The sequence below is a fragment of the Neolamprologus brichardi genome, chromosome 3, assembly GCF_056152115.1.
Source record: "Neolamprologus brichardi isolate AB-2024 chromosome 3, ASM5615211v1, whole genome shotgun sequence".
Lineage (NCBI taxonomy): Eukaryota > Metazoa > Chordata > Actinopteri > Cichliformes > Cichlidae > Neolamprologus > Neolamprologus brichardi.
Window position 1 is genome coordinate 49,981,773 of NC_142106.1, and position 27,009 is coordinate 50,008,781.

At 41.7% G+C, this 27,009-nt stretch overlaps 2 protein-coding genes across 5 annotated transcripts in view; both read left to right on the forward strand.

The window, feature by feature from the left end:
• Positions 1 to 27,009, forward strand: part of LOC148105733 (protein NLRC3-like) — a 108,812-nt gene that overhangs the window by 70,182 nt on the left and 11,621 nt on the right. The window contains exons 1-6 of one of the 4 annotated variants that reach the window (XM_087837805.1): positions 19,081 to 19,169; positions 19,254 to 19,352; positions 19,511 to 19,609; positions 20,373 to 20,474; positions 24,262 to 24,497; positions 24,614 to 26,441. In XM_087837805.1, the coding sequence (XP_087693931.1) occupies positions 19,081 to 19,169; positions 19,254 to 19,352; positions 19,511 to 19,609; positions 20,373 to 20,474; positions 24,262 to 24,497; positions 24,614 to 26,441 (2,453 nt within the window). Of the gene's footprint in view, positions 1 to 19,080; positions 19,170 to 19,253; positions 19,353 to 19,510; positions 19,610 to 20,372; positions 20,475 to 24,261; positions 24,498 to 24,613; positions 26,442 to 27,009 lie in introns of those variants that run through there. The other 3 variants (XM_087837804.1, XM_087837806.1, XM_087837807.1) reach the window with 3 other exon arrangements.
• Positions 1 to 27,009, forward strand: part of LOC148105734 (protein NLRC3-like) — a 167,328-nt gene that overhangs the window by 41,473 nt on the left and 98,846 nt on the right. The gene's annotated exons all lie outside the window — the stretch shown is intronic.

Below are 27,009 nucleotides of genomic sequence, written 5' to 3' on the forward strand. Positions count from 1 at the left end.
TTGAGTTTGTATTGTCTCAGCTGCAGACACACTATGATATAAATTTGGAGGTGCCAACCACTATTAATATTATTAGTTATAAAGGACACCTTCCTGCCTTTAGTCTTATTCATGATGATTATTAGTTGTCTTCTATTGCCCACAAGTCTGTATGATGTGTTTCATAGTTTCTAACAAGCCTTTTAAACTTAAGTTACTGCATTGCTGAAACACCAACATCTGCTTATTGAACAAAACAAAAACAACCAAAAGACCACACATCTGATTTTAGTTTTATTTTAATAGACTTCCAAAAATTATACCAGATAACTGGCCTCAGAATATAACTGAATAAACATTTTTAAAACGATAACCTAATCCTGTCTTGACAGGCTGAGCTCTTTAGTATCCACCAACAGCATCGTAATGCTGAGTCAGACGTTTCTGCTCCTGGTGGAAATACTCTTCCTCTTTCCACATTGTACCAAATGTTTTTAAATGTTAGTTTCAATTTAAAATTAAAGATTAAAAAAGTGTAACACATATAAACATCAGATAATTAAGACAAGCGAATGGTTCAGTTCCACATGTGCTCTGCTGACACATTAAACTTTGGTAAAAATATGCAGTTATGAAGTCAAAAGAGCTTGCAAAGAAAAGCGTCTGGACTTGCTTGAAGACGTTTCACCTGTCATCCGAGAAGCTTCTTCAGTTCTAAGGTCAAATATCGGAGAGTCCCAGATATAAACCTAGTGGGAGTGTCCCCCCACAGAGGGACAAAAGGACCCCCTGATGATCCTCTAATCGCCTGAGCCAAGGTGTGGAACTGGGTGTGGGTCCCAATCAGCCAGAGTTTCGGGTGAGTTCATTTTGAAACCTGGCCCCACCTTATCATGCGAATTCCTGAGGTCAGATGGCCCAGGATGTGAGTGGGCGTTAAGGCGTCTGGGAAGGGATCTCAAAACTGGATTATAGATGGCAGAGAGTTAATGTCGTAAACCACCGCCTCTGTTCAAAGATGGTCGCTCACAGTGGACATAGATGGCTTCTTTTACTCCTCTTTCAAACCATCTGTCCTCTCTGTCCAAAATGTGAACATTGGCATCCTCGAAAGAGTGTCCTTTATCCTTAAGATGCAGATGGACAGCTGAATCTTGTCCAGTGGAGGTGGCTCTTCTGTGTTGTGCCATGCGCTTGTGAAGTGGCTGTTTGGTCTCTCCAATGTAGAGGTCTGGGCATTCCTCGCTGCACTGTACAGCATACACCACATTGTTAAGTCTGTGTTTTGGCGTTTTGTCTTTCGGGTGAACCAGTTTTTGTCTGAGTGTGTTGCTGGGTCTGAAGTACACCGGGATGTCATGCTTGGAGAAAACTCTCCTGAGTTTCTCTGATACACTGGCTACATAGGGGATGACAATGTTGTTGCGTCTGTCCTTCGTATCCTCCCTCGCTGGTGTCTGATCTTCTTTTCTGTGCCTCTTTGCTGACTTTAAGAATGCCCATTTAGGATAGCCGCATGTTTTGAGTGCTTCCTTTACATGTGTGTGTTCCTTCTTTTTCCCTTCAGGCTTAGAGGGAACATGTTCTGCGGTGTAGGGTCCTAATTACTCCAAGTTTGTGTTCCAGAGGGTGATGGGAGTCAAACAGGAGGTACTGGTCCGTGTGTGTGGCCAAGTGTGGGCTCTTCTCTCTCCCCAGGACACAGCTGCTGCTCATTGGACTCATTTACCACCTGGGCTCAGTCAGCAATCACCTCTCTGAGGTCATATAAGCTGGGGATGAGCTGTGAGCAGTGTGGGGGTGTTCTCTGGTGTCTCTGCTTTGTGGTCTTGGTGTGTAGTTATCCTGCCTGAAGTGTGGAGCTGTGGAAACAGTATAGCTGCTTTACCTCAGTAGTGTGGGCTTGTGGGCCTTGGCAGCAGTAAAGCCAGCTGCTGTTAGTGACAGGGTGAGCTTGTGGGCCCCTGGAAGTGCCTCCTTGTGGTGTGGAGTTTTTGTTTGGTTGTTGTGTTCTTTGTTGTTGCAACCTTTTTTGCTTTTTCCAAGTGTTATTGGTGAAACGGTGTTGCCGGCTCTTTATGTTAAGATTATCTATAATAAAGACTATTTTATTTACTAAAAACACCTGTCTGTTTTCCTTTCATTCTGTTCTGGACTCATTTGTTACTGGTCCCCTCACTCGCATGCCTAGACCCCTTTGGGGGGAACGTAACATCTGTCAATAAATCTATTTCATTTAAATGCAAATAGCCCAAATCCTGATTAAAGCATCAGGTTCACTAATAAAGTATTCTGTAGTTATCTTAGTGTCCATCGCCCTTCCCAACATGGGAATAAAGCAGCTGTGAGAGAATTAAACATTAATCAATCAATGGTACGGAAGTGGAGGAAGCAAGAGCTGAGTAAAGTTTGACTTATGCAACATTTTTGTTTCGCTTAATGTGCCTTATAATCCAGTGAGCCTTATGGTCTGTAAAATATGGTACATTTTCAATACCAATGTGCACAATATTGGAACTAAATTATTTTTTATTGACAAACAGCAGCCCACATTAAACTGTGACTGTCACCAGGTAATGTGGGCGTGTTTCCTGAATAAGCAGCAGGTGTTAAACAGCTGACAGGTGAACAGGATGCATGCGGGTAAACTCGAGGGCCCTTCGAGCTGATCGGTGGTGTTGTGAGGAGAATTTCAGCTCATTATTCATGTTACAGAAACACAGAGGTACGAGACCAGTCAGAAAACTTTCTGATTATTTGTTTTTAATTAAAATAATTCCATTGTTGTCTAGTGATGGTGTGGTAAAGCTCTGTGAATGTGTCCAATTTTCCGTCTTTGTTGCTTCACCCAAAGGCAGATCACACAAAGCCTTGTTTAACTGCTTATTATGAAGAACTGACATCTGCTGGTGATTTAATGTTCAGCAGCACTGCTGTGAGAATACCTGTAGGATACATACCAGTGGATATGTAAGCACATGCACAGCTGCAGGGCTAGAAGGGCCAAAATGAATTAAATAAATAGATTCTTAAATAATTAATTAAATGTGTCATTAATTGATTAATTACATATATTTAAAAATCAATACATTTGTAATTAATTTCTTGTAAAGGTTGGAAATGAAATTACTTGGCATTAAATCAATTATGTATATATTTAATTTATTAATTATTTTGAACTTAATCCATTAATGACATTTAATTAGTTATTTAATGACTAATTGATTAATTATTGATGATTAATTAACCCTCCACATGATTTAACCTCTATAGACATGATATTTTATCTAGATCATGTTTTTTTCAAAGGTTCAGACCAGAAAGTTTAACATTATCATTTTTCTCTTTATTGTCTCTTCAGATTGAGTGTCTGTAATCTCTCAGAGGGAAGCTGTGAAACTCAGTCTTCACTACTCAGCTCCCAGCTCTCGAGTTTGAGACAGCTTGACGTGAGTAACAATGACCTGAAGGACTCTAGAGTGAAAGTTTTGTCTTCTGGACTGAAAAGTCCATATTGTGAACTGAAAGCACTCAGGTCAGCGTTCTTGAAATGTTCAGTAGATGAGGTTTAGAAGTTTAAAATCTAAGGTTTAGATTGATTAATGGCTATTTTTAACTCCTGTTTCAGTCATGCCATTTCTTAATGATTTTTGGCTGCAATTTCCTGTTTAGCCGTTTAGCTATTTTGCTATTCTCTAAGAGTATTTGTCATGTCTGCAGGCTGTCAGGCTGCCTGATCACAGAGGAAGGTTGCAAGTCTCTGGTCTCAGCTTTTAGCTCCAGGTCTTCCCATCTGAAAGAGCTGGACCTGAGCTACAATAACCCAGAAGAGGCAGCAGTGAAGATGCTTGAGCAGCTAAGACTGGACACTCTGAGGTATGTAGATGGCCGTTACAGTGTCTGATAGATGAGGAAACTGGCTCTGTCTGATTACTTAATGCTGGAAACCAGTGTTATTTGAACAATCACACATCTCTGGTCTAACATAAACAGTAGATGTCTGTATGGGGTCTCAAAGGACAAAATCTCTGTCAGCAACAACGGTGCAGCCTGTTCAAACTGATCTCTGGAAAGGAACTGACATTTTCACTCTCTTTATTTATTTTAAGTTTTATCTGTGTGCAGAAACCATGTCCAGGACATGTTTAGCCTGGCCCAGGATGAACTAGAATTAGGGGGAGTTGTTTCCCCAGCTTAGAAAAACATATTAGTAAAAGTAAATGGATTACTAGGTTACTCAACTTAACTAAAGTTGAGTAACTTAACTAAAATGGGCTGTTTTGCACTGTTAGTTTGCTGCTTCTGAGCATTTACTACTGAAACTTGTTTGTGCTAAAATATCCAATTGATCTTCTGGACTTTGTGATAATAGTAGAAAGCAACAGAAAAATAGAATGCAGTCAAAGTGGATTAACTTTGGTCGATCAACCTTGAAATTATAATTATAAAAACAAATAACCATTCCAACAGAAAGAAGAGATTAAGAAACAAAGGGATGGAGCTGGTGGAGGAAACCGGGTCACTGGTTGGGTGTTAGGCCCAGACTAGTGGGTGTTTTTGACTGTAAAGTGGATGTAGCATTAACAACCACTGGTCCTGTTACCCTGCAGCCTGCACTGCAGGATATGTGTTGCAGCACTGAGAGCTCCAGAAAGAGCCTTCATGGTGGCCCTGCAGCCAACCAGCACTTCAGTCAAATGCTGTCAAAAGTGGTCCCAGAGACACTGTTAGCTGTAACCATCTATGACCAAGAATTGTGTCATTTAATTCAGGGTTTCCCTGTATTATTGTTTGATATCATTTCTGAATAAATAAATCAAGATGAAGAGCCTTTAAATGCACTTATGTTAGTATAAATATACAAAAATAAAAGATAATTTTCCTGTTAGGAATCCTGTATATTAGCATCAACTTCACATTTAAAACTCAGTTTCCCCCCCTGTCCTTCCCTCACTGTGATCCACTCTGTGCTATAAGAAATTAAACTTAGAACAGTTATCAGTCATGTGCTTCATACAAAATCTGCGTATGTTTTAGTTTCATGTTGATCCTCTGAGTGTCATGATACTTCTTTTAATTTGACTTTATCAAATCGAACCAAAATAGGTTTGCTTTCTTTACTTTGCTCGTTTTCCTCCAGCACCACCTCGTATCACATGCCCTTTCCCTTGGACCAGTGTTTGTTATTCCATAACTGGATTTGGAATGTGACAAGTCCACCAATCCCCTATATAACTCCTACATTTTGCTTTGGTTCTATTTTCCTTCTATAAAATGTCATTGACTTCTACAGTGGCCTGCTTTGGTTAATGGTAACATCAGTAATATCAAACATTTTCTCCCCTTTAGCATTTGGCATTTTCCCAACAATATAATGTGATACCATCATCTAAACCCAGTCAATAAAAGAACATTTTCTTAAAGCAAACATCAGCAACCCAAAATTAGCCGCCCAAGGGTCGAGTCTACAGTTCCACACTCTCATGTGAACCTTTCAGTCTTCCTCTCTCTCTTGTGCTCCTGCTCCTGCCAAAAGCAAAGCAAAGCAAAGCATCCACCCTTTTCTTACCGGCGTCGTGAATTGTTTGTCAACATCTACTCATCCTAACGTTGGTCCAGTCTTTGTCTCAGTGTCAAGTCAGTCAACACTTTAGTCCACATGGTCAGTCCAGTCACAGTCCAGTCACACACATCATGCACACGCATTCACACTAGATCTTGCTGATAGTGGAGCCTCACGCGCAAAGGATCAGATTCTCCACCCTCATCAATATGAGCTCATTTATTTGTTTTTTCTTTTGTTTTTAGAAAAAGAGTTCTTTATGATCTTGGACTGGATTGACTCGCTGCAATCCTTTTAGACAGGAACTCGCAGGTTCCCACAGGTGACCTTTTCCTTAGCCCATTGTAATCTGGAAAAGCTCACCTTATATTTGCTCTCACAAAAATATTTTACAGCGCTGTTAATTCATTCTTGCAGGCCTGCTTAGAACAAAAAAGGAGAAAAAGAGAGCTGATTATTAGCTCATCAGAGCACAAAACATCATCACCAAAGGGGGCGACACCTGACAGTTTTCTCTAAGTGCACTGTTACAAAAATAATGAGCCCCTCCTCGACATGTCCATGTTTAGTAAAACTCCCTCTATTGAAATAAGAAAACAAGCCAAACCTAACTGACAGAATTAACCCATCACTAAAACAACAACCCCAAAAATCTTCATCACAGAAAAGTTTTGCTTACTAATCTAACAATATGTTGTGGGAATTAGAACTTTCCAGGCCGTAAAGCTTTTGCCCGACTCTTGGCTTAACTAATACTTACATAGTCTGAAATCAGACTTAAAATCACTCCCTCTGTTCATTTTGCAGTCACAGACTTTATTTAATTGTCCTGCGGCTGCTATCATATATTTTACCAAACAATTCTTCTCACACAGTCACAGATATATTTCTCTCAATGCAAACTTCACTCATGTCTCAGACAGGAAACTTGCGTTTTTCTTTTTTCTTTTTTTCTGTCCCCACTCATTCAACTAATTTGCATATTGAGTCATATCTCGAGAAGTTGCCCTGACAAGAGAAATGCATATTCAAAACATTGCTGCATAATTCAATTATTATTATTTTATTTTTATTTCTACAGTAGTCACTTCTTTTGCTCAATCAGCTGGAAACCACTTCTAATTCACTATTTTAAAACTGCTTTAAGCTTCTAATCACTGGTTGGTCCTCCCAGTCTCTTTTTCCTTTTCACAAAAGTCACTCTATTGTACTGCAACTTCCTGAGTTATTCCTCAACTTCAGCCTTTAAGTGTGTTAAATCTACACCATTTAGCATTTATGCCATGTATTCGCATTCATGAGTGTAAGCATGTCTTCATTGTGTGTATGTTGTGTATTCATATTAATATTGAGTGTAAGCTGGTCTTCGTTGCCTCGATGTGTTTTTACAATCAGATTTAATTCCTGCATCTTTGCACTGAACTGTGGATTCAAACTGTCTCACTTCTGATTCTCTCCAAAAATAATTTCACATGTGACAATTTCTACATGTGTGTTTTCTATTTTTCTATTCATTTATGTATTATTAGTTTATTTATTTCTTTATCTCTCTCTCTTTTTTCTTTACCTTTCTGTTGCGATGCTCTGGATGTTTCTAAACCCACAAATTCAGCCTCAATTTTCAACCCAATTTTCCTATGCTGTCACTTTAACACGTCCAGCCTTCACCTCTCACCGGTCCTCGTCCCCTCTTCTCTCAACTTCCTGTGTGGCCTCCCAAATCAAACACAGGCCCAAATCAGCTGTTTCTTCTTCTCTGTTCATTCTCTCTTCCTCTTTTCAGTGTTTTCTTGGCGCTTAACTCCCAGCATGGCAAATATGAACTCAGACAGTCCCATCCAGTGGTTTCACACAGTCATGTCACTGGTACACTTTCCAGCTTGTAATTCAGAGCGCATGTTTCCATCAACATACATGCTGCTGGACCCTTCAGTGTTTTAGGTCAGTTGCACTGTCTTTTTGCCTGCTGTTAATTCTTCAAGTCCACGGTGTTGTTCTGCCTGTCTTCTGTCATCATCAGGAGATTAACTGTCCTTTAAGCTTCTTCTCAGGATAAGGACAGGATGAGAGGTGAAGCTGTGAAATTTTAAACCAAAGCCTGGCCTGTTTTCGTCCCAATTCTGTTCATCTATCATTTTTCCGCTGTATTCTTCCAGGAGGTTGAGCAAGTCCATGGGCACCTGTATTAACACACTAAGACATTTATTTAATATCATTTTCATTACTATTACTTAGCACTTTCATTCTCTAATTCCTCTGTTTTCATTTTGAAACGTCTCTCACAAGCTCACAAGCTATATTCAGACTTCCTGCTTCACTTCCTGCCAGACACACACACACCCACACACACTCTTCACTTTGCTGGATTTTCATCCGTTTCTAATCGAGCTCTTATTTTATATTCACACTCTATATACCCTCTGTAACTCTACTAATTTTAATATAAAAAGAATGCACCCTCAGCACACACACACACACACACACACACACACATATACTAAGCTCTTTGCATTTGCAAACATCAACCAAACGACATCCTTCACATCAAAATCCTCAGCGTGGTTAGCAGAATTCTTGCACACTTGCAGCAATACACAATAATCAGACAACCCAAGTATATACAGACACAAACACCATGATCCCTACGGGGGGTTTCTGGCGTCCAACGCCTGGGTCCAACCCTTATGCCCCCTTCTGCTGATACCAGACTTTTCTTACACAATTTCGACAAATTTAAAAGCCTGTAAGCCCAGGTCCAACCTTGCTGGTCAATCAACCCGCTTCAGGAACGCCGTCACCGATAACGGTCAAATTTCTAGGCCCTATATTAATTTAAAAGCGCTCCCCGCAGCTTGACCAGAAGCTCCACTTAACCAGCGTCTCAGTATTTAACTGGCGCCTGAAGCTTTACTTAAAGCTTTACCTGTCACCCGCATTGAAATGGTCACGCCTGCGCCAAGCTCTTCGCTCAAACAGCACAGGAAAGAAGTGATCGTCGACCACTTGGTTATTAAATCCCCGCGGGACCCACCCGGGCTAACTGGACATCGCCAGGCCTGACCGCGCGTCCACGATCAGGAGTCGTTGCCACACGTTGAACACTGCGCTCCTAGGAGTCCAACACCAGTCCTAGATCAATTTAAATACATTTAGAAGCACCACTGTGGACCGTGATCGCCAGTTTATTTATCTGATGCTCAGGTCCAACCCTATAATCAATTTGGGAATTAAATGCCTTAACCAAATGTCCTAATCTAACCTCTTTTCTTGGCTGACGTAACACAATTGACACGCCCCTAACACATCAACTTTAAGCACACGTAACATCAACTTTAAAATTCACCCCAGCATTAACAACAATAAGTTTTCATCAAATATTCCCCAGACTTTTACTTTTTATTTGTCACAAATTACCCAAAATCACCTGAAATCTACTTAACAGATTTTATAATTTACTTTAATTTCACCACTACTGAGCCAATTTAATGGTGAAGATCATCAGCTCGGCTAACAGATAATTTAGAGTTCATCCAATGTGCACAATTGGCTTTTTTCTTTGAACAGGCTGTGCCTACCTTTAAATCTTTTTAGACCGGACTTCTGTTTGCCTCATATCAGATGCCACCTTAAGCCGAATTTGTCCTCTCAGCCGCAAAAGAATCCGGGTCACTGGCACCAATTATTAAATTCCGTTCTATTGAATTCTTTTGGCGACAGAGAAAGACTTCAGACTCAGAGTGGTCAAAGCTCAAAAAATGATCTTTATTTTTATATTTCCGGAAACGGAGAACTGCAGACACGAGCACGTACCCCAGTTCTAAAAGCATTGCCAGGCAAAATATGCATATATAGTTCTGCTATAGGTCACACACAGACACACACAGTTTCAATCAAAACAACTCCTTCTGGTCTGACTCGTGTGTGTGTGTGTGTGTGTGTTAGTTAGTTCCGCTTTTTCTGTCTGGTTTCCTGTATTTTATTAATATGCCTCTGCAGCTCTGGACTAAACATCCTGTTCCTTAACTTCCCCTTACTAAAGCCTCTGTTGCTAGGTGACCTGTCACCCTCTGACCTAGTTTTTTCTCACATCTGGGCTTGGTTTATAAAGGCCTCTCTTATTAAAATACATAAAACAATCTAATCAGAAAATAAGCACTAATATATATTTATCTTGTAACATTGTTTAAGTTAATGAACAATTGTGTTGAAAACTGAGATTACAATATCAATCAAGATAATTATAATTGTGGTTTTTGCTGTAATTAAACAATCATGTGGAAATGTGGCAACCACAGAACTTTAGAGGCCTTTTGGTCAATTATGTGTCGACTGTTTCTTTAGTCTCATACACAAATTGTTCTCAGTGTCTATGAGACTGATGAAATATCCATGTGTGCTGAAAGAGACTGTGCTGGTCTGACCCCCTCAACCTAGGTATTGTGGGTAATGAAAGAGCAGATAGGTTGGCTAAAGCAGCTGTTAAAAAAGTAGACATAGATGTGCAGATACCATTGTTGAAATCTGAGGGAAAAGAATAGTTTGGACACAAAGTAAGAATTTCTGGAGAATGGCATGGAACAAAAGGGAGACATGGGGTACAAAACACAATAGAAGTTAAGAGGAGTAGTGGGTTAAATAGGCAGCAGGAGAATACAAACAGGTCATTGCTTTCTGAATGGTTCACTTTTTATGATGGGGAAACATCCGACTGAGTTATGTGACGGTGTAATGCTATGGAGACGGTTGAACATGTGGTTATTAGTTTCAGGAAGTATAGAAGTCAAAGGAGAGTGTTGAGGGTGGGAACTGGTGGTGAAATGAAACTTACGTTTGAAAAAGTTGTTAATCAGTTAAGTCATGAGGAGGTGAAAGGAGTGGTTTTTCACTTTTGAGAAATACTGATGTCATCAAGAGGATCTGAGGATCTGAGGATCTGGAAGAGAAGTAAGAGTAAAAGCCAGGAGATGGCAGTAGTGCAACATCTTTGGATGCAAGCTGCTGTTAAAAATGACAGAAGAAGAAGTTTGCTTGATCATTCCTCAGCTCGTCTGTGTGAAGCTGAGTGTAAAGAGGCTTCTGCTGTTAGAGAAACACTCTGACTGTTTAACAGAGTCAGACATGTTCACACTGAATTTCAGTCAGAAACTCTGCATCACATTGATGAAGCTGCAGATTAATTGTGGTTAATTTCTGATTAATTTCTTTGCTGCCAGCTGAAATTTAAATGTAATTTAAAAGAAGGATTCAAGGTTATTGGGTTTTTTGAACCCAAAGATATCACATGAACGTATATGAATTGTATGATATGTCTTTTCTATTTTTCCATCCATCCGTTCGCTTCCACATCTCCTTTTCAGGGTCGTAGGCGGTGCTGGAGCTGTCATCTTCTTCTTCTATTTTTCTATGATCATATTTTGATGTTGATTTTGATTGGTTTTATTTGTTTCTTCGGCGGTTGTAGTGTTTTAATATTTAGACTTTTTTCCATTATTGCAATTGTGTATAAAGTTTGATTTTAATGAAATTTACACTCAAATGCTTTCAGTTTTGCTGTGTTAAGTGTTTGCATGATTAACGTTTGTATGGAAGACTGGTGGGGGAGATATAGGAGAGGTGGAGGAAGAACTCAGCCTGGGTGTCTATGTCTTGTGTAGTCTGGAGGATAAGTGGATGACAGGGTGGGTGCAGTTTTCTCTGAGTTTTCTCCGCTCCACCACAATCACCCACACATGCAGGGCCTTGGGGTAAAGGTGTGTCACCAGGGTGCAGGGGAGGCATCCCCCCCTCTGTCTCCTTCTGACTGCCTGTGCCTCAATTTTATCCCACAACTTAGACATTCACATTACTCACACTCTCATAACACATACATATAGGACCTTGGGGGTGGGCACACTACACGGCATCCAGAAGACCATCAGGGTGTACGACCTCACCCCTGGCACCGTTGCCCACCTCTCAATTTTAAATCCACGTAGACATTGAGGGCTATCAGGAGGGGCTATGCGCTTACCTGCTGCTGAGTAATTGCATATGAGAGCATGAGGGTGGGAATGGATGTTTGTATCTGTGTGCGCCTGTTTGTCTGTGTCTATATGTCAGGTTGGGTATCAGACGCCACCTCTCTGGGGACATCTCAGGCCCTCCAAGGTATGGAGGCCTATCTCCCCCCACCCATCCCCCCTGCCAGTGGCAGACGCCCTCAGACATCGGTGCATTGGTGGTTCTTTGTGTCCGGGGATGGGCGTCCAGGTACGCACCGGCTCACTCCTGGTGGCTTCTTGTCGGGGCCTGGAGCCTGGGGCTCACTCGGGCTCCTTCGGGGGTGGGGTGCCCTCTGCCTCTTGGCCTGGGGCTTGGTCACTCTGGCACAGCTGACGGAGCTCACGGACACGTCACTGCAACCCTCCCTGGCTTCTGCTCCGCGGCTGACCCCTCATCTGGGACTCTCCTCAGCTCTTTCCGGGATAGTGGCACGGTTGCGTAGTCTTTGACAACCTCCTACGAGACACGTGGAAGTAGAAGCTTCAGTGAAGAAAGATTCCTGCTCCCAGCCGTTCATTGGCTCGGCATTTTAAATCCCTAAAGGGTCACCTGGCCTGTAAATAAACAGGGCCAATAAAAAAAAATCACAAGAATAATACAAAAATTTCAGCCAGTTTAGCTTAATACATTAACTTATTCTTGTGTACACAGTAATTCATAAATAAATAATGTATATTATCAATAAAGATTAATCTAAACAGTTTAACTGCTATGTACAGATAAATGTTGCATAGCTTTAAAACATTTGCTATCCAGCAAATATCAGTCAAACTCAACAGAAAAGGTAACATAACAATCGTTCAAATTGTTTGGACCAGTGATCCAAATCAACTGGCGTTGGTCAAACAGATGTGTGGTAGACTTACTTTTAAGCAGCTGCTACCTACAAACCAGCAAATAAACACCAAATATTTCATCTGTGACATTTGTGAGGTTTCCTCAAACACACTCCGTCAGTCTTGTTGCTGTTGAACGACAAACTACTAAAAATGTCGCGGGTTTACCTGGTCCTATTCTCATTCACGGGGCGATCTCCAAAACAAAAGCCAACAATTAACACCACGCCGATGCTGTTCACAGGACAGCAAGAGTAACGATCAGGAGCATCTTGTCTTCGTTATCGTTCCCCTCGTACGTGTTATTACTGCGATTTTAGCGTTTTCGCTTCATAACTAAAGTGTGCAGTTTACTTTGTGTGCACTCAAATGGAGTCAGGTCAATTAGCGCCACCTGTGGTCAAGTGCCATAGCCTACAGCCAGATTAACTTGTGACACACATCTGAGCCACGTTTGAATTCCTGTTTCATGCACTTTGTAACTTTTGTTACATTTGTAACTTTTTATTTTTTCTGTTTTTGTGTCTTGCAAATAAACCTTTAAACTGATTGAAATGATGTTATGTATTTATTTTTGGCCTCTAGCTACGGTGGCCATGAGAGGCCAAACGGACTGCAACTTAAGAAAACACCAGCAATAACAACAAACGCACAAAAGCACAAAAAACACACAACTGAAATAGGAAAACCGACAGCGGAAATAGGAAAAAAGAAAACACAAATGCAAAAAACGAAAAATCAAACACAAATAGGAAAAAACAAAACGGAAGTGTTTCTGGGGAGACAATAGTAATTAGTAATAAACAGAGCTTGTGTGACTAAGTGGATCTTGTGAGAGTGAGTGGATTGAAGAAAGTGAGGGACTCAGATGTGTCAGTTGGTTTGTCTTTGTTTTTGAGTGTGGAGGAGAGTTAGATTGGGTTGGTTTTAAAGCTAAGTTAAGAATATTCTGAATTTCAATTCAATTTTATTTATATAGCACCAAATCACAACAACAGTCGCCTCAAGGCGCTTTATATTGTACAGTTTAATTTCCAAAACTTGCATATGGTCTTCAGTTTGCAGCTGGACTATCACATAGCAGCTGGAGCAGTCTCAAATGGAGGCCAGTCCACTGCTGCCACCTGTGGCCAAGTGCCATAGCCTACTACTAGATGAACTTGTGACACACATCTGCAGTAAAGGCTGAGTAGCTGCTCTTACACCTGGAGCATCCAAATCGACCCACAAACACGTTGAAAGATGCAATGCCATCAATGTGGATTGTCAAGACTGAGAGACCTCTTCCCTCTGACCCCTCCCCAAACCCTCAAACCCTCCTACCCACCTCGACATACAAACTCTGTGTGGTTTCACGTGTTCTGTTGATGTTTACATGATCGAAATAACTTGAACACAAACAAACAAAGAGGAAGACCGCACCGGAAGGAAAAAACTACAAGTCCCAGCATCCTCTGTGATTAGGGAGCAGCAGTGAAAGTGAAAGCAGGAGGAGAAAGGTGGAGCTGAGGCAGGTGAGTGTTAACATGAATATGTTTCTTCTTATGACATAAAATAATTCCACGCTGTTCGTGTCTGTGGGTGAAATGTGAGGCCGGTCGGCTCCTCTGAGCGCTGGTTTCCTGTAAGTAGAGAGGAAGTGAGTTTAGCTGAGCCTCTGTTTAGTGTGAGAGAGCAGGAGGAGAGTGAGAGCTGTGCTGAGGCAGGGTGAGTGTTAACACCGCTCTGACATTACTGTGTCTCTGTGGCGGGAACAACAGGCTCCGTCAGTGGAGGCAAAAATAATCAGACTTTGGTTTTTCAAAGGAAACAACTTTATGTCGGAAGTTCCCGCACGCTCATTGGATAACGATGTGTCAATGTCGAGCTATTAGCCAATGAGCCTGCGGATTCACAGAAAGACCCGCCTTCATCACGGGACTTTAAAAACTACAATGGCGACAGAAACTCCGTGAGTGGAGTTCAGGGTGACGTTATGAAACTGTGGCGTTTGAGCCACTTCCTGTTCTTAGTCCCAGCCTCCTGATCACTGAGGTTTCTGTTGCTCTGATATCTGATATTGATTATATTTCATTTCATTTCTTTATTTATTTCACACGTGGTTCAACAGTGTTTCGTTTCCTACATACAGATCCTCTTTCCCATTAATATAACACTGCACCCATGGGTGAAAAGGAGCAATCTAATTATTCTTAAAAGAGGGCGCCAACAAACCAAAAATCCCTCTAACATGTATCTTTATGTAGCAATGCAAAACTAAACAACACATCAGGATGAGTGTTAACACCAGGACTTTAGAGGGAAGAAGAGTCACGCTCAGCATGTTGTTGACGGGTTGTTGTTCAATCGGGGGAAGACATCTGAATCATTGCAGGGGGAATGGCTTTCACAACTTTAATGAATTTACTTTGAGTACATGATATGCCATAATTATCTAGGAATTTGTTAGATGTTAACACATTTCCGTCATTGTCTAAAAAGTGTAAAACCGTCCAAATTCCATGATCCATCCAATCCTTATAAAAGATGGATTTTCTTTCATCGTATACATCTGTTGTTCCAAATCGAATTTGTATGTGGAGAAAAAATATGCTTGTATATCATTTTCCAGTACTGGAGAACCTGTTTGTGAAAATTGGATAATTTAATTTGGAAATTTGGAAATTTCAAAGTCGCACTTTAAAAGAAATTCAGTGCTTCTCGAAAATTACTTTGGAGAAATAAAACCAAAATACCGTTTGAATTATTGTTTCATTGTCGTTGCAAACATTTCCTTACTAATGATTTCACTAATAGTTTTAAAGAAAAATTATTTTATTTCTTTCCAGAAGAATTTATAAAAGATTGCAGTCAAGCCGTCCTGACTAGGAGCTTTGTCCATTTTCAGTTTGTTTAAGGCTTGATCTCAGTCATCCAGTGATATATCAGAATCACAAATTTCTCTGAATACAGAATCGATTTTTGGAGTATAAGCTTCAATCTGATCAAAAAAACGTAATGAATCAGTAATTAAATATTTTGAGGAGTATAAATTTGAGTACAATTTATGTTTTTCTTCTGCTATAGTCTTATGATTTGTGCATTCTTCCCCATTTACGATTAATGTATTAATAGATTTCTTTTCTTGCCTCCGTTTCTCCAAATTGTAGAAATATGAAGCACTTTTTCACCTTCTTCTATCCATTTTGCACGAGCTCTAATGTAAGCTCCATCAGCCTTTTTCTTGTATAGATCATCTAATTGAGCCTGTAAAGACAACAGGGATTTCTTATCAGCCTCTAACATAAAATGTCTATTACAATAGTTATTTATATTGTAAAGTAATTTACTTTCAAATTCCTTCTGTTGTCTACTTTTCATTTTACTAAACGTAATTGAAAATTCTCTAACTTTAAATTAAAAAAATTCCCATCTATGTATGTAATTGCCAATTGTTACATTGTTGTAAATGATATGGAGGAGCTCTTTAACTATCTTAACATACCCATCATCAATTAACAGATCTGCATTAAATTTCCAGTAATCTTTTTTAAATTGCGTTTTATTTTCAGGGTTTAGTTTAAAAGTAATAATACTGTGATCTGTCAATGGGGCTGCTAAGATGGAAACATGTGTAACATATCTATATAGTAAAGTCGACCCAACCACAGTATGGAACGCCAGGAGTGCCATAATGAATTAATTAAATGCACCATTAAATAATAAATTAAAGGTAACAATAATAAATTTAAATTTGAAATATTTAATTAAAATGGGAAGTAAATAATTAAATAAATATATTTTGACACATTTAATTAATTAATTATTTATTTCACATTTTAATTAATTATTGCCACATTTAAGTAATTATTTAATGGTGTATTTAATTCATTCATTTTGGCACAGTTGACTCCTTCAGGTCTCACCATAAATTTATTTTATCTGTCAACCTTACTCATCGAACCCAGGGGGCGGGGTTAACGCTGATCGAGTCAAAACCATTGCTTTGGCCTGGTGGCCATTGTTTTTAGAAGGCGTTACTGCACACCAACAACTGCCATGTGGAAACTAACAGAACTGAACTTTGAAAAAACCTGTTTGTGTGTCACCAAATACTGTTTTAATATTTTTTAGCCGAGAATGTAGCAGTTTAATCTTCAGATGTCTGGTCGGTTTGTCAAGATACAGCTTCTTTGCAAAAGTGCTTCGATGATTTTGGAGATGTCTGCCCAGCCCAGTCTCACAGCAAAGCGTGGGACAGACCTGCTCGCCTCGCAAGCAATCGAGCTGTTATTACCACCGACAAAGCGCAGGCCCCGGTACACAGCTGTAATAACCCCACTGTACACTGACTTCATTTACTGAGGTTATATTTATCGAGTTTTTATTTCCTGATGTTCGTATGTGTCATACGTGTTCCAGTCGCCAATTCTGAATTATAGCTAACATTAAAAACATGTTTAAGGAGGAGAGAGAGCAAAAAAATTTGACTAACATCTGATGTTTGGGTTTTGTTCAATAATCAGCGTGACCTGATAAACGCATAAAAGAAATAACGTTGGTGTTTCCGTCATGTAGTAACTGTTAGGTTTAACTGTACAAAGGTGGTTCGACACTATGAAACACATACAGACTTCATGATGTTCGCCTCATTTTTTTTTTGTGAATATTAATCATGAGGGTAAACGGCCCTGTACACCACGGAGCGAGGTCAGCATGTCCACGATATCTTCAGCTCTCTGAGTTAACCCATCAAACTAATCTAACGGTCATCTACGAATAATTCACGGGTCATATCAATATTATTTTACAGAAAATCATCCTTATTACTGCCAACTATTCCAGATACCATCAAATTTTAAAATATCAGGATGAGTGTCTGTGAGCTGAGAAGGACGTGAAGCGAGCAGTTTATCCCAGAGCTGAAGCTGCTCTGTGTGCAGAGATGAGCTCAGATTCCTGCTGTGATTGATCAACAGTCACAGAAATGTAGACTTGTAGTTATTACTGCAGTGTGGTCACAGCAGATACTGATAAACATGCATTATGAGGATGGATGATCAAGTTTCTCACTCTCTCCTTTAAATCTCAGTTTTTTTCTTCTTCACAGTTTATCTGTTAATTTATTAATGAATAACACTGAAAGAGTTTCTGTTATATTTCCCCTTGAACATCACCTTATTAGGGCGGCATTAAGAAATAGCCCCCCTCCAAAGAATGAATAAATGGATGATGATAATAATAAAATGATTAAAAAGCACAGCTCAGAGTGGTAGAATGGTCAAACATGGATCCACGGGTGGTTCAACTGCATTTGGTGACGTGACTAAAGCAAATCTTTCAAATAATCCCACCATCAACGGGATGTTGTCTCCTTTACTACGGTTACTTTACTTGGTCACCGTGTGAATTTCTTTGAAATGAACCAAATTCTTTTATTTGTTGGTTGTTGCATATTTAACCTCTACAGTCAGGAAAGGAGGAGATGAGGCCTCAACAATGTTGGGTTGTAGCTGTGGTTCAGGTTAGAGTGAGTGTCCATGGAATAAATGTAAGTCAGTGAACTGGAAACATGACTGTGTTCAAACTTTTTTTTCCTTTTTATAATGAGTCTAATCAAAGGTGTACAGAAGTATCTCCACTTTGACTTTTCTGTGTCACCATCAGAGCTTCTGCACAGTGTGTTTCTGGGGCAGATAACATTGCAGCATTATGGAGACATTATGGAGACAAAAAGAAAAGCGTCTGGATTTCTTTAAGTTAAACTTAAAGAAATCCAGACGCTTTTCTTGGACTGTTGGTTTCAGTGTTTAGTCTCATTCACACACTCCCTCAGACTCTTCACACACACTGATTTGCTGACATAAACACACTCCTGTGTGCTTTCTTGGCTTCACACACACACTGAGGACCATCTACAGACTGTAAGCTCCGTCTTCTTTGTCTTTGGAGCCGAACTCTGACAAAGTTAGGAACAAAACTTTCTCCAGCGTGTGAACTTTCCTCCTAGACTCAGTCTGAGCAGTCAGACCACATATTTCTAAAGCAGCACATGAAGGTGTGGCTCTCACACACACAGGTGAAGGAAACAGCTGCAGTATTAAAAACTGCTTCACTGTCTACAAATATATGAACTGAATGTTTCTTTCAGGCTTATTTATCCTCCATTACAGTCCTGCATTCAGAGTATTACTTCTGTTATATTAGTACATGTATTTTATTCTGATGAACACATGAAACTCTGAGCTGGATTGAATCCATTGAATCAGAGTCCAGGACTCAGACTAAACACACTGAATGTGTCCTGAGCTCGGCCGCTGTTCCACAGTAACTGCTGTCAGAGTCACTGTTACTGAGTTAGCTTAGCTAGCAGAGCCGCTAGCAGTTAGAGTATGAACTCTGTAAGCAGTCAGCTCGGTTCTGGACATTGTTACTGACATAAAGCTGCTCTCTGCAGCCATGTTTGACCTGCTGCTTTGTAGGACTACAGTAATGGAGGATTTGGAGGCTGAACTCGGCTCTGTGACACTTTTTGTAGTGAACTGATGAAAGCTGCATCTCAGATGGATGTTAGTCCAGCACACGACCTCTGCAGCTCTCTGTTGATGTGCACATAATGATTTGTGTTTCCTCTGCAGGTGAAGGTAGAAAGTGTGTGTGAGCTGATGTGAATAGAGCAGCATGGATCAGTGTGAGGACAGAGAGGAGGGAGTCCCTCCCTCTAAAACCACTCTGTGTGGGGAACATGAGAGCCAGACCAAAGCTCAGAGGTGAGATGACCATCTCTAACTGTCCATGACTCTTCTCCATGTCACAGCTCAGCACTCACATCACTGCTCCATCATTATTCACAGGAACCAGCCTGGACCTCCACCCAGAAGTGTGTCCTCTAAGAGCAAACGGGTGAAGGATTTCTTTCGTATTTTAGGGCGAAAAAAGTCATCTGACGAAAAGTAAGTTCATGTCAGTATTAAAATGTATAAAATTTTAATCAGCTTTTTACTATTTAACGATTTAAATAATATACTATTTACATACTTTATTTATACTTTTTATGTAATGTATTGGACACATTGGATGTGACACATGTTTCATGTTCACTTATTTTTAGCGTCAATCAGAAACCATCCAGCTCTGTGTCCTTAAAGAGTGACTGGTCCAATCATCGATTCATTGATTTTAAATCCCAGACTGTGTCCGCTGCAGAGAGGTGAGCTGTTAGTAACATGAACTCTCTGATTTAAATGATTTTGATGTTTCCTGGTTTCTAAAATGCATCTCTGTACTAGAGCAGTGTCTCCAAGGACACACAGGCTCAGCTGTAACTGTCAGTTTATCTGGTTTTAAGACACATTTGGACTCAATTGGCTGTTTTTAACTATTTATTTTAATCAGAGGTATAAATTTAGACCTCGCACATCTGGATCCTAAACTATGATAGAAACAGCTGCTAGCAGTGGGTAGTTTGAGTTTGATACGCTGCTCTAGAAAGCAAACAAAGGTTTGTGCAGCTCCTCTTCAGAAAAGTGTTCAGAGAGCAGCTGCTGTATTAGACAAAGGCTCGTCGTGTGAGCCCAGATGTGTGTAACAGCTGGATGAAGGAGAACCATCACAGTCACGTCTCCATCCCGCCTTTATTAATGAACTTCCTGTTGCTTGCAGATGACAGGAACACAAAGTGTTTGTGCCATGTGATGCTGCAGGATTTGTTAACATGTCCATGATAGTAACATCTCCTTGTCTAACTGCAAACACATGAGCGCTCCTAACGGCAGCTATCACAGCCACACAGGCAGACTGTGTCCACTGTTGCATTCAGGGACATTTGTTTTCCTGTAAAAAGCTGAACTCTAATCTAAGAGGACTGTTACTGACAGGAAACAGCTGCATTATCTGCAGTCTGTGTGATCACAGCTGCTTCAACCACTTTATCAGAGAATTGATCATTGAATAAAACATGTTTGTGTCTGCAGAGGTCAGAGGTCACAGTCTGCAGGATCCAGCTGTCCGTCTGTGAGGAGTGATGAGTCCAAAGAGCACCCTCCAAACTTCAGTGGTGAACCTGAACCAATGAGGTCAGAGAACTGTGATGACTCCTTTACATGTTTGTGTTTTCCTGGATAAACATGACCAAAGATTCATTAAAAAGATAAAAATATTAGACTTTGTCCTGTAGCGCTGTGTGGCAGGCAGGATTGGCCCCAAACACAACAGGATGAAGTCAAAGAGGCAGCTTTATTTCAGCTGTGAATATGCAAACACCAAAACCAAGAAAACATAACTGTAGGTTTGCAGTGAATGAAGCCTCAGCTCGACGCTCCACTTTGTCCCTCTTTTCCTTCTCCAAACAGCCACATCAGGAGTCTTTGATGGAGTTTTAAAATATTTAATTACAAATGTCCAAAGATGGGTTCAGGATACCTGAATCCACAATTATTAAAGCTAAAACAGTTCACAGGGTTTGGACTTTGTTAGGTGACAAGAGAACATCAAAGTGTTTTTTTTATCTTTAAACAGTATTTTTATCACTTCAGTTGCTCTCACAGCCCTGTTTGTTATTTTACCAGAGCTCTTATGTTTCACTCAGTGCTCCCACCAAACACCTTGGAGGACACATTAGTGTGATTTAGATTTCATTGGTGTAAACACCAGTCACACAAGCTAACCCATGGAGGCAGCAGCAGGCTTTGTGTTTGGTAAAGTCTGTTGGCTTAAACTAAGAGAGTTTAGTTTGTTAGCACAAAGAGCTGTCAGCTAAAGCCCCGAATGCACTTTGAATACAGATGAACTGAGAAAAACACTTTAAATACAGCAAACAGTCAAACTGACAACATCTTTTTCTGCTGATCATCCACAGCAGTACATTTAGCATTCATGCTAGCAGCAGGCTATGACTGTCCACTCGGCATCAACACAGGTAGGAGTGAGCAGTGATGAAGCAGGACTGTGGGCAAGTTTGAGCTACAATCCTATTGGCTTCTCAGTTTCTCCAAAGAAAAGGGGAAAAATTCTTGGTGTTGTGAAGATGTGAGTTGGTCTTGTTGTTGAGGGGCTGGAAGGATGCTGGCAGTGAGAGGCTTTTCATACAGTGTTCAGTAACAGAATGAGAAGAAAGCCACTGCACATGAAACAAGGTGCTCGTAGTGTTTGTTTACTGTGTTTCAGATTCAGATTCAGATTCAGATTTTATTTGTCACATACAGGTTGCCCCGCAGTGAAATGAGACCCCCCCCCCCCCCCCCCCCCCGACCTTACACACATAACACAGACATTACATGGGGGTTACAAGTCGGAGATCGGCAGTTACGGAAAAAACACTGAAATGTACACACAATGGGAAGGTACAAGAGGAAAAAAAGAGACCCCTACTCATGCTGTGCTTCCATGGTAGGACAGCACGAGAACAGGAAACAAAAAAACTCCTCTGCACAAAAAAAAGCACATGAATATTCACAGCACAACATTATGAAGACATAACAAGCCACAGGGTGGGAGTAGGGGGATGAGGAGTAATCCCAGGCAACACAGCAGACATCCTGCCACTGCGCCGACTCGCCAGCGCGGGCCCAGACCCGCCTCGTGTTCCCAGGAGGTAACAAGCATCAAAGGCGTTGGAAAGGGAAGGGGAGATGAGTGAGTGCTTATCAGTGTAAGTGTGTGTGTATGCATGTCCATAGTTCAGCTGAGACAGTGTCCTTCGCCCTATCAGGCTAAGTAAACAGTCCTCCAGCCAATCCAGGTGGCCTTGCATGGGATGGGGAGAATAGTCATCACACAGTTGTTATCAGGGAGTGTTTGTCCGGCTTCAGCCTTGGGCCTGTGCAGCTGGCGCCGTGGTGGTGTCTGCATTTTGATCCCGAATTTGTTGATTTATTGAGATTTTTCAAAGCTGATCTTTAACACTCTGATGCTGGTCTCTCTATCTCCCGTTGGAGAGCCGCGAGCCTCCCCATGATGGTATCAAACTTCTGATCCGTGGTGTTATCATTCTTTTGATTCTGAGACCTCACAACTGCAGTGATCCGTTCTGTGATGTGATCCAACTTTCGCTCAAGGTTCTCATTTTGAGCAGGGCCCTCTCTGATGTATCCCACCATACGCTCAATGGTGTTGTTTTGAGCCTTCACAGAAGCCGTAAGCGTCTCCAAGGTGTTAACCATGCTGCGTTCGTTGTGAGAGGTCGCGACTCGTCCCGTCGCTTCAATTCCAGCGGGCAGCTTTGGGGGGGTTTGAACAGCTGGTTCCGCTCCCTTATTTATCTGATAAGTCAGGGCCATGCCAGCTCCGATCAGCAAGAACCCTGTTATCATGGTTCCGAATAGGTAAATATCTTCAGCGTCCTCGATCGACAGTCCCGCCAGGCACACGAGCCTCAGTTTCTGCCACCCGTCCATTGTGTAACCGGCAGGGAAAGTCCCTCCGAGGCACTCGGGCTCTCCCGAGCCCAGACTTCTCGTTGAGAAGAGGGTGTCAATAGCATTCAGAGACCAGTTGATCAAATCCATAATTCTCTTTTAGGTTTTAGAGAACGACAGTGAGAGACTGTTCCAGGGAAAAGTAATGCACATGAGACAGACAAGGACAGAGAGGCTAAGCAGGGAAGATAAGGGTAAGGAGGAGAGGAGAAAAGTGCGACCGCCTCCGCTGAGAGCCAAACGAGAAGTTTGTGCCACAATGTCAGATCAGTTGTAGATTCACATGCAGACTTGTCCAGTGAAACCAATGCAAGTACTGCAGTACAGAGCAAAGACTAAGCAAACCAGGAGAGCTCTCCAACTTTCTGAAAGTATCAGGATATTTGAGTGATAAGAAAAAGTGGATCATGCAACAATGTCCCTCAGCACACAAAACAATCAAAGCAGAAAGCAATGTTTTAGAAAGACCGATCAAACACTTACAGGGACCTGAAGAGAGAGAACCAACAAAATGTCATGGCTAACAGAGGAACTCAAGCACAGACTGAGTTCTGACAAACAAAAAAGTGACAGTTTATTTACCAAAGGGGTGAACCACAGTGCTCTATATATGTACAGTGAGTTGGGGAGGGGGTCCAGGGCTCCAGGGAAAAGAGGGAAGGGAGTCAACACTCACTCCTCTTCAGTCACTCTTGTCCTGCTCTCCACTCACACAGCCACACACGGGAAGCATCTGTAACCAGGTCCGGGGAAATATATACTCAAAGTATACTCAAAGTTAACCCAAGTGGTGAATTTAGAGAGAGATTTCTTAGCAAGGAGCTGAGATCATGAACACAGGAGGGTCAATGTCCCAGCGACAAACTGCTCCATACCGCAGCGTTAAATGGTTACCGGTAAGCCCAGGTGAATCAGCAACAGGTGGTGTAATCATCATAACTGTGTGGACCAAGAGCGAGAGGCCATTAAAAGCTCCACCCAGGCAGGTAAAACGCTAGCAGGAGAGAGCAAAACATAAAACCTGAAAAGCTATCATGAGCCAGCCAGACAGACACAGAGTTTTATACTAGAAGAGAAACCTGCTCATCGTCATCATGTTTGTTTAAATAGAGAAAATCAGAAGTCTCTGTGTGTCAGACCACGGCTCTACACGGACACTTCTAAGCTGCTTCAGAGTGAACTGACCCAGATAATCTGCACACAGCGGCTGTAAAACAGTCATAACTGTATCTCTCTGATGGAAAGCTTTTATTGTGAAGTCAGGAAGTCTGCAGGAAGTGTTGAGTTTGTATTCATCACTCAGTGTTTAATGAGACAGGCAGACAGGAAGAGCAGCTCATTAGTGTTGATGAAATCAAAGGAACTGTGAGGAACTGCAGTTTGGTCAAATCTGGATGTTTTTCACTGACAGTAAATGTTTTTAGTGATAAAGAAAATGTGTTCACAGAGAGAGGAAGAGGAGTGGTGTTTGTGAGGAGGAGCAGCCGTCCTGCTGTGCTTTGTGTCAGGACGTCCTGAAGGATCCAGTCTCTACCAGCTGTGGACACTGGTTCTGCAGACAGTGCATCTCCTCATACTGGGACCAGTCTGCTTCATCAGGAGACTCCTCCTGTCCCCAGTGTGGAGAAAGATCCAGAAGCAGAGCTGGACTGCAGACAGCCAGTCAGAGCAGCTGTGTACAAAGTAAGACTGAACATCTGTCTGCTGATGGACTCATTTCGGAAAACTGGACTTCTTGTGTTGTTCAGACATTGAAGAGTTTTCTTTCTCTTTAGTCTCATTGTTTTTCTTTCTTTCAGCAGATGTTGGTCTGCAGAAGGTTTTAGATGAACATAAGATAAGTCTGAGGAGGAGATGTGAACGTGTGACTGAAGGAAGTGATGAAACAGGAAGTAGAACCCTCCTCAACAGGATCTACACTGAGCTCTACATCACAGAGGGACAGAGTGAAGAGGTTCATACCCAACATGAGGTGAGGCAGCTGGAGACAGCTTCCAAGATGGACGCCCTCAAAGATGCTCCAATCAGGTGCCAGGACATCTTTAAAGCCTTACCTGACCAACAGAGACCCATCAGAGTGGTTCTGACCAACGGCGTGGCTGGTGTTGGAAAAACCTTCTCAGTGCAGAAGTTCACTCTGGACTGGGCAGAGGGTTTGGAGAACCAACATGTCAGTGTGGTGGTTCTGCTTTCATTCAGGGAGCTGAACCTGATCAGAGATGAGCAGCACAGTCTTCTGGAGCTGCTCCATGTTTTTCATCCAACATTACAGAAGGTCACAGCAGAGAAGCTGGCTGTCTCTCAGCTTTTGTTCATCTTTGACGGCCTGGATGAAAGCAGACTTTCATTGGATTTCACCAACAGGAAGCTGCTGTCTGATGTCACACAGAAGTCATCAGTCAGCCAGCTGCTGACAAACCTCATCCAGGGGAATCTGCTTCCCTCGGCTCTCGTCTGGATAACTTCCCGACCTGCAGCAGCCAATCAGATCCCTCCTACATGTGTTGACAGGCTAACAGAAGTACGAGGCTTCACTGACGCCCAGAAGGAGGAGTACTTCAGGAGGAGATTCAGTGATGAAGAGCTGTCCAGCAGAATCATCTCCCACATGAAGACATCCAGGAGCCTCCACATCATGTGTAGTATCCCAGTCTTCTGCTGGATCACTGCTACAGTTCTGGAGCACATGTTGACTACAGAGCAGAGAGGAGAGCTGCCCAAGACCCTGACTGACATGTACTCACACTTCCTGCTGGTTCAGACAAAGAGGAAGAAGAACAAGTACCATGAGGGACATGAGACGAGTCCACAGGAGCTGACGAAGGCTGAGAGGGAAGTTCTTCTGAAGCTGGGGAGGCTGGCGTTTGAACATCTGGAGAAAGGAAACATCATGTTCTACCAAGAAGACCTGGAGCAGTGTGGTCTGGATGTGACAGAGGCCTCGGTGTACTCAGGAGTTTGTACAGAGATCTTCAAAAGAGAGTGTGTGATCTTCCAGAAACCAGTCTACTGCTTTGTTCATCTGAGCATTCAGGAGTTTCTGGCTGCAGTCTACATGTTCCACTGTCACACCAACAGGAAGACAAAGGTGCTGAAGATGTTTCTAAAACCAAAATCGTTGACCGAGATGATTTCCAGTGTTTTTGATAACACAGATCTCCAATCACTTGATGTGTTTCTGAGGAGAGCCATGGAGAAATCCCTCCAGAGTAAAAATGGCCACCTGGACCTGCTTGTTCGCTTCCTTCATGGTCTCTGTCTGGAGTCCAACCAGAGACTCTTAGTAGGTCTGCTGGGTCAGACAGAAAACAGTCCAGAAACCATTCAGAGAGTCATCAACAACCTGAAGAAGATGAACAGTTATGAAATCTCTCCTGACAGAAGCATCAACATCTTCCACTGTCTGATGGAGATGAACGACCTCTCAGTACATCAGGAGATCCAAGAGTTCCTGAAGTCAGAGAACAGATCAAAGAAGAGACTCTCTGAGATCCAGTGCTCAGCTCTGGCCTTCATGCTGCAGATGTCAGAGGAGGTTCTGGATGAGTTGGACCTGCAGAAGTACAAAACATCAGACTGGGGACGACAGAGACTGATTCCAGCTGTGAGGAATTGCAGAAAGGCTCGGTGAGTCCAGATGTGATCATTAACAGCATTGATCAGTGTAGGTTAGTAGTTTAATTTTGAAAATTAAATCACATTGTAACCACAAAGTGTTTGTGTCCGTATGCTGCAACCTTCCACACCATTCCTTTATTGTACAGACTCAGCAGCAGCTCCATGGATCCCAAATCCAAGAGTGGAGAACAGATTTGAAGTGTGTCACATCCATGCAGTCACAGCTGTTTCCACCATGTTTCCACTGATATTAATCCTGTTCAATTACACGTTTCATATCAGTGAATATGTTCTTTAGGACGTCCACTGACATGTTTAAGTGTCCTGCTGGAAATCACTCAAATCATCCATGAATTCCATGAAAAATCCTTTTAGTGTTTCTAACTTCACCCTCTGTCCTCTCTCTCTCTCCATCCTCCTCACTGCTTCTTTCACTGATAATCACACAAACATCGTATTCAGCTACAAAATAACACAATAATATCATCTGATGATCATTATTATGAGAGCAGGATCCATATTTGATATCAGAGTAACACACTGCTTGGTTATGTGCAGTCATCATCAGTGACTGTGG